The 8,326-nt window shown below is 41.9% G+C and overlaps 1 protein-coding gene across 3 annotated transcripts in view; it reads left to right on the top strand.

Annotated features, from left to right (window-relative positions):
- Positions 1 to 8,326, top strand: part of AKT3 (AKT serine/threonine kinase 3) — a 297,009-nt gene that overhangs the window by 250,424 nt on the left and 38,259 nt on the right. For all 3 annotated transcript variants that reach the window (XM_032801103.2, XM_032801111.2, XM_032801112.2), the window contains one exon: positions 6,520 to 6,734. In XM_032801103.2, coding sequence (XP_032656994.1) covers positions 6,520 to 6,734 — 215 coding nt within the window. The remainder of the gene's footprint in view (positions 1 to 6,519; positions 6,735 to 8,326) is intronic.

Below are 8,326 nucleotides of genomic sequence, written 5' to 3'. Positions count from 1 at the left end.
CCCCTGGAAATTTCCACTACCTGCGTCTGACGAAGTGGGTATTCACCCACGAAAGCTCACGCTCCAAAACGTCTGTTAGTCTATAAGGTGCCACAGGATTCTCTGCTGCTTTTACTAGTCCACCATAGTACGCCTTAACATGTGCAGGTCTTTGGTAAAGCACATGTGCAACCCATACTATGCCCTGTGTTAGATACAAATAAGACTGTACATTTTAGAGTCATTCCAGTGTCTGTTAAAGTTTAATAATCATCACAGTTTAATCGTAAATTTAATTTATGGCCACTTTAAGGCCTTAATGAGAATCAGACTGATAATCTTCTAGTCAAATTCAAATGGCTCCTGCTGCTGTCTAGACATACAGGAGTAGGTAAGCAACCCGACATAATCTTTTAAGTTGTGACCCATGGTAACAAATGACAGGCATGCCTCCTCATTTAAGGGAGCCCATAATATCTCATTTCTTGAGTCTTTCCACAGCCCACAGTTTTATCCAAGTTGACCTCCAGTCAGCTTGCTTCTCCATCAAACACTAGGTAAGTAAGCCAGCTACAATGACTTGATGTGATGAAGTAGAGCTGGCTGTCATCTGCATACTGAAATCACACACACTGTAGCTCACACCTCTTTACTAATCTTTTAGAAGGCTCTTATGCCCTTTGAACAGGAGGGGTGACATTAGAACTTTTGCAACCTTCTATAAAAGAGTCCCGAGGAAAAGACAAAAGTGTACTTGAATGACTTGTTTAGCTTGAGTAGTGTACACTTTGTTTGGGGGAGGAGGGCACCAAGCATATGACTTAAATAGGCACCCCAATTCAAGAAAATGCAGCTGTTCAGTATATATTCAGTGTAGTCATCATTTCTATATTTTCTTCCTGTTTCTTTGCAGTTCTGTGGTGAACTCATGAACAATCTTAAAATACTGTTCTTATGACATTCGTACACTACTTAACTTTTTGTCATGCTCCTTTAAGCTTTCAGGCTGTGCAACTCTAAAAGGTGTGTATAGCCAATTGAGCTGAAGCATTCCTGACCTTAAGATGCATTCAATTTAAAAAAAAAAGATTTAAGAGTTGGTTGAAAAAGATACTGTAGCATTAAGAGAAAATACTTACACAGACACTCACTCTTGTACATATACACTTAATATAGATTTGATCCTAAGAGGTACTGAGCACTAACCAGTGCCATTAACTTTCCACATTCTGTAAATTCTGAAAAATTCTCAAGATAGAATTGTGCACATATTTCTGATGTAAAGAAAAAAATTAATGTTGTGTTTACTATGACTTACTTATACGTTATTAAATTTATATTATGATAAACTGACACACATTTTCCATAATTTAACATTATTTTTTATTGCTCTTTTTCCTAAACTAAAACCTTTGAATGCACTTGCTTCTCTAGTTGGCTGTAAACCAGGTATTTAAACAAAAATAAAGGGTTGCCAGTTTTGCCAGCTGGGGATGAGAACCCGGCTGGTGATAGTGGGTTCGCGAGGCAGTTAATCCAGTTTTTATGCTTATTTATTATTTTATGTAAAAAGAAGTTAAGAATCACATTTGGCTCTTTCTTTGTACTACTGTTTTGTTGCTGTTGTGGGAATGCAGCAAAAGATTGCTCATACTTTTTATTGTTATTAGGTAAAGCCCCACATACGGTACATTCCAGCTATTGGCCATGTGATAATGCCTTGTTCAGAAAATGAAAAAAAAAATTTCTCCATTGCCATTTTCTAACTCATACATTCAGTCCACACCTCATCTTATGTGTTGTATAGGTACCATTGTGTCACTGTTTTATTTATTTTGTTGTCATTACAAGAAAAATGCTAACAGTAGAAATGACCACGTGTGAAAAATTTACCTTTCCTCTAGGTTAGAGAAAATGGTGATTAAAAGATTCTAAACATCACAAATTGATAATCAGTTTTTCAGCAAATCGCTTGCAAGAGTCTCCTACTCATACAATATTTAATCTTAAAAAGCAGAAGTAATTTTAGTTCATTTGGTCACATGTATTTATACAGGAAATTAGTTTAATTTTACACTCTCCAAAATCTCACCTTTTCCTTGAAAATATCAAATTCTGATATAATAAAGAGTATCTGATGAGTCTCTGTGTTTTGGCATAAGTAAATATAACTGATGTATAAATAGCATGAGTTAATTTGTTAAAACTTACAATTCTTGATCTTAGTTATATACATGCCCTTAGTAATATACATTTTCATCATGCTACTTCTAATATTTAATGATAATGGAGACTAAGTATTCGAGCATATACATTGACATGGGGCCATTGGAATTGCCATACTGACCCAGACCAGTGGTTCACCTGGTCTGTGTTCTGTCTCTTACCATGGCCAGTATCAAATGCTTCAGAGGAAGGTGCAAGAAGCTCTGTTAGAACAGTTGTGGAATAACCTGGTCATAGGAAGAAACTTTTCCCTAACTTTCAAAGGTTAGATTGCCTTGTGCCCTAAACTATGAGGGTTTATTTCATTTCTGATTTTTTTTTCCTTTTAAAAATATCCTGACTAGTATACATCTGGATATTTTCATTATCCATATATGTCCTCTTCTTTTTTTGAATTCTGCTAAGCTCTTGGCCTCAGTGATCGTTTGTGGCAATGAGTTCCACAAGCTAATTTTGTTTGTGTGAAATACTATTCTTCTTTGAGTGATTGCTCATGTCAATTTGAATAGGTGTGTGCGCGTGCTGTGTGCATGATTATCTGAAGTTTTTACCCTAGCAGTACCTGTGGGGCTGGCTATGGAGCCCACTGCAGTGGCGCCTTTGTGGCAGTGTATATAGGTTCCTACCAACCCAGCGCCTGTTCAGTTCCTTCTTACCGCCAGTGATGGTCGTTAGAGCATCTGGTCTCTTGCTTTAGCAAGTGCTTCCTAGTGGTTTTCCCTGTATATAGTTGTTATCCTTCACTATCTTAGTTAGTTAGTCAGTTAGTTTGTTAGTAAGTTTAAGTTGGGGGTGTTCCCTCGGAAATATTTTTCCCTGTCTCTGGGGCATGCCGCAGCCCCAGGGGTTCAAGTCGTGCCTTAGGTGTGGTAAGCTTATGCCAAGAGGGGATTCGCATGCCACTTGTCTGAAGTGCCTGGGAGAGGGTTATTTGCAAGGCGGTGCACCATCTGCAGAGGCTTTAAGCCCAGAACTAAGAGGGGGAGAGAAACTATTGCCTCAAGTTCCTCTTGATGGAGTCTGCTCTCAGGCCCCAATTGACTCAAGAGCTGGCACCGGCAACCTCAGTTCACAGCGCACTGGTCTCAGTGCAGGACATCTCAGCACTGAGGGAGGACCCGCATAAGGAGCATCAGCACCGCTCCCTATGCGGAAGGCCGGCTCATCACAATCACAATCCCAGGTGCTGCATAAGAAGAAGGTGGAACAATGCTGCTCCCTTGTCAAGAACTGCTGACAGGACTCCAGTGTGGTGTATCCCACATTGAGACACCGGAAGGCTGGTCCATTGGTCCCAACACTGTTGACTCCAGCCTCGAAGGGTGAGCAGGAGGATCCATCGAGTCTGGTGTGGATGGACATTTGACTTGCAATGCTCGGACTCTGTTAGGGAAGTTCTGTTGTGGAACAGAAAGCCCTCCACTCGCACAACATACCTGGCAAAATGGAAGCGTTTCTCCATTTGGTCTCTACAGAAAAGTACCTCCCTGTAGCAAGCCTCTACCCTCTAAATCTTCCATCTGGGTCTGCCAGGTAGGTCAGTCTTTACAAATCCCATGGTGGGCCGGTTTAAGGGCTTGGATAGGCTTTACCCGCAGGTGAGGCAGCCCGTTCCTCAGTGGGATTTTAATCTGGTCCTTTCCAGACTCATGGATCCCCTTTTCGAGCCTCTGGCCACCTGCTCCATATCCTATCTTTCGTGGAAGGTGGCCTTTCTGATGACCATAACCTTGGTCAGAAGGGGCTCAGAGCGCTGACTTCTGAGCCCCACTACACAGTCTTTGACAAGGTGCAGCTATTCCCTCACCCAGCATTCCTACCCAATATAGTATCCCAGTTTCACGTTAACCAGGGCATATTCTACTGGTATTTTTTCCTAAACTTCATGCCAGCAACAAAGAACTGACACTCCATTCCCTGGATGTCAGGCGTGCCCTAGCCTTCTACACTGAACTCACAAAGCTGTTTTGTAAGTCACTACAGCTTTTTATTGCAATCGCTGAGAGGATGAAAGGGCTTCCCATCTCGTCCTGCATCAGAACGTGCTATGACCTGGCTAAGATCCCAGGCCCGGCATTGACAGCACACTCCACAAGAGTGAAGACATGTTCTGCTGTGTTCCTTGCACAAGTCCCCATTCAGGACATATGCAAGACAGGAACTTGGTCTTCACGTCGCACTACGCCATCACTAAACAGGCGAGAGACAATGCAGCATTCGGCGGGGCAGTACTGCAATCAACAACTCGGTGAACTCCGACCCCTCCTCCTTTGAAACTGCTTGGCAGTCACCTATTGGAATGGACATGAGCAATCACTCGAAGAGGAAAAGATGATTACCTACCTTTCATAACTGTTGTTCTTCAAGATATGTTGCTTGTGTCCATTCCAAATCTCGCCCGCCTCCCTTCTGTTGGAGTGTTCTAGCAAAGAGGAACTGCGCAGGCGACGGGTTGGCAGGGACCAATATAACCGTCACAAAGGCACCACTCCAGGGAGCTCCACCGCTAGGGGAAAAACTTGTGACAATTGTGCACACGGCACACGCACACACCTATTGGAATGGACATGAGCAACGCATCTTGAAGAACAACAGTTATGAAAGGTAGAGACTGTCTTTTCTTCATTTGTCTGTTTCAGATTTGCTCCCTTTCGATTTCAGCATTCAACAATAGAGCAACTACATAAAGGTTTTTTAAAGTAGTACTGATATAATCCAACCATTTCTGTTTATCTTCATCACCTCTCACCTTGGCTATTGCAACTCCATTTTCTGTCCTCTCCCAAAAGACTTAGGCTTTCAGACCCCAGCATGTACAGGTGCTGCTGGCTGCTTTGTCACAAGTACGAAAAAGTGCATCCCTATGCCCAAACAGTTACACTGGCTCCTTGTTCATTCCAAGGTCCCAAGTAAATTTGGATGTCTCTTTTTTTAAATAAACCTTTTTTTCCTCTGTATTGTTGCATTGACTATAACTGACCTACAGTGCCTTGTGTGTGTCTACTTCCATTCCAGGTCACTTCACTTATCTGACCACTCTTTTGGCAACTCAGTAGAGTTTTGTCGTTGTGAAATCCTTCTCCTCAGCAGCTTCTTTTGTCTGGAACAGCCTTCCCCTGTCTCTGCATCTTTGTTATCAAGTCACAGAGGAAAATCTCTTATTTCCTTTACCTGTGTCTCTTAAATTATCTCTATAGTGTATTATTCAGGTCTGTAATTCATTATATTGAACTCCTTATAAAATTTTGAGTTACCATTTATTTAAAAGATTCTTTACAAAATAAAGTTGCATTTTGTATTTTGCCTCTTGAGTGTATCTGTCCTGAGTAAATATTTGTGCCCTGTGCTCTTAAAATTAGTGTCTTTCGTATGAAGGAATGCATATTATTAACTTCTACTTGTCACAGAGTTTTTAAGGTTCTTAGATAAATCATTAAAGGAATTTGAACAAATGAGCACTTTTCAGGATGCATTTAGTGCTTCTTTATGGCCATGTTCCTCTGTGATACCTTTCTCCATTTCATTATGAAGGTGTATTGAAACCAGCTTGTCTAGGTTGCTTATCTCCATTCTCTCTGGGGATATTGAGGTGAAGGGTTGTGGCATGAGAAATCCTCTGGAGCCATGAACAGTGGAGACAAGCATATTTCAGTGCCCCAGAATCAGTTCTGGTATGCTGTGCTTTGGATTGTGCAGGGAAGTGTAGCTGGGGTTCCAACAAATGAATAGCCTGCTAGGAAGCTATGCATACTTTAAGAGTGTTAAAACGTTTGTTAGTTTTAGACTCTCCTGCTGCAGTTGGAGAGCCCAAGTGACGAGAGGAGGTAGTTGGGGAGGAGGAAAGAGAAAACCCCTAAGAGAGGAGTCAGAGAGGAGCTAAAGACATCGGCGGTGGTTGATGGCCAGTAGATCAAGCTTCCCTTCCTCTCCTGAAATGGAGGGCCCTATGATAGGGTAATAGGGAAGGAATGGGGAGAACAGGGGAAGGAAAAATGCACTGGTCACATTGATGACAACCTTCTCTGTTCTGTTTGCCTCAGACAGTTATATAAATAACAGTTGTGCTGTCACAGCACCATTTAGCATGAATAGAATTTCAACTAGCACTAGTTGGGCTCAATTTTGTAATAAGCAATAAACTTTGTAAGGTCAATGTCTCTGTGTCCAATGTTTTGGGAATCTGTGCCCCATATTACAGCATGACGAGGTTGAAAGATATGTTAATACATGAAAACCTTAAATCTAAACTGATTGAAAAGATCTGTTTGAAATTCCATATGATTTATGCGTGGGTTTTTTAATTTTTAATTTTAGGTATTAGAAGACAATGACTATGGTCGTGCAGTGGACTGGTGGGGCCTGGGAGTTGTCATGTATGAAATGATGTGTGGGAGATTACCATTCTACAACCAGGATCATGAGAAACTGTTTGAACTAATACTAATGGAGGACATAAAATTCCCTCGAACTCTCTCGTCAGATGCAAAGTCATTACTTTCGGGTCTCCTGATAAAAGATCCAAATAAACGGTGAGTGTAAAAGAACTCTAATGAGATATAATCTTAAATCTTAACTTCATTAAATTAGAAAAATGAAATTAATGTAATATCTCTGTAATAACTGATTATGCTGAATAAGTCAAAATTGTCTGGGCTAATGCTATCCTGGGCAGGTTGGTGGGAGAGAGAGAGAGAGAGGGAGAATGCATAACAATTGAGTGAGCTACCATGATAAGGAGATTTTGGCTGCTGCGGAAGAGTCCCAAGGATTTAACAATTAGATAGTCATCAGTCCCCCTAGAAAATAACTGATTGAATAAAGAAAAACCAGTACACGTTACAAACATACCATAAATTTAGGCTAAATAAAAAAGTCCCAAGGGTAAATATGCAGACAAGAAGACCAGTGGCAGGTTGTAGGCTACTCAGTTTATTGCACTGAGTGCAACATGCATGATTACCTGCCTCGTAGGCAGGTGGCATATATGAATGTGTGATGCAAGCAACTCATGGCCCTCAGAAACAGAGTACAGGCTCCTGAGGCCAGAGTGGCTGAACTGGAGGAGCGAAAGGAGACAGAGAGGTGCACAGAGGAGACTTTTAGGGACATAGTAGAGCGGTCCCTCCTCCTGTCTGACCATCTCTGTTCTGTTAATGAGGACAAAAGTCTTGGGGCAGGAGAGCATCAAACTTGAGCGGAGGGAAACAATCTCATTGTTGGGACCCACCTTTAAGCGTATGTCATGATATCCTCTCACACTGAAGATATTCCTCTGAGGGCAGAGACTCCAGTTACTGGGAACAGACAGGCAATAGTAATGAGGGTTTCAATTATTAGAAATATAGATAGTTGGGTTTGTGATGAGTGGGACAACTGCATGGTGAATTGTCTGCTGGGTGCGAAGGTAGCTGCTTTCACAAGACATCTAGGTAAACATACAGATGGTGCTGAGGTGAAGCCAATGCTTGGGGCACATATAGGTACCAATGACAGTGAAAAATAGGAGAGAGGTCCTTTAGGCCCGATTTAGGCTGCTAGGTAAGAGATTAAAGTTCAGGACATCCATGGCGGCATTCTCTGTAGTTCTTCCAATTCCATGTGCCAGGGCCAGTAAGACAGGCTGAACTGCATGGTCTCAATGCGTGGATAAAACAACGGTGTAGGGAGGAGGGATATAAAGTCCCCAAGGAATCAATTCTGAAGCACTTAGAGGAGAGGAAAGTGATCAGGAACAGTCAGCATGGATTCACCAAGGGCAAGTCATGCCTAACTAACTTAATTACCTTCTGTGATGAGATAACTGGCTCTGTGGATGAGGGGAAAGCAGTGCATGTGTTATTCCTTGACTTTAGCAAAGCTTTTGATAGTGTCTCCCACAGTATTCTTGCCAGCAAGTTAAAGTATGGGCTGGATGAATGGACTATAAAGTGGATAGAAAGCTGGCTAGATCGTCGGGCTCAAAGGGTAGTGATCAATGGCTCCATGTCTAGTTGGCAGCCGGTATTAAGTGGAGTGCCCCAAGGGTTGGTCTTGGGGCTGTTTTTGTTCAATATCTTCATTAATGATCTAGAGGATGGTGTGGACTGCACCATCAGCAAGTTTGCAGATGACACTAAACTTG

The sequence above is a fragment of the Chelonoidis abingdonii genome, chromosome 3, assembly GCF_003597395.2.
Source record: "Chelonoidis abingdonii isolate Lonesome George chromosome 3, CheloAbing_2.0, whole genome shotgun sequence".
NCBI lineage: Eukaryota > Metazoa > Chordata > Testudines > Testudinidae > Chelonoidis > Chelonoidis abingdonii.
This window is presented reverse-complemented; position numbering and strand designations above follow the sequence as displayed.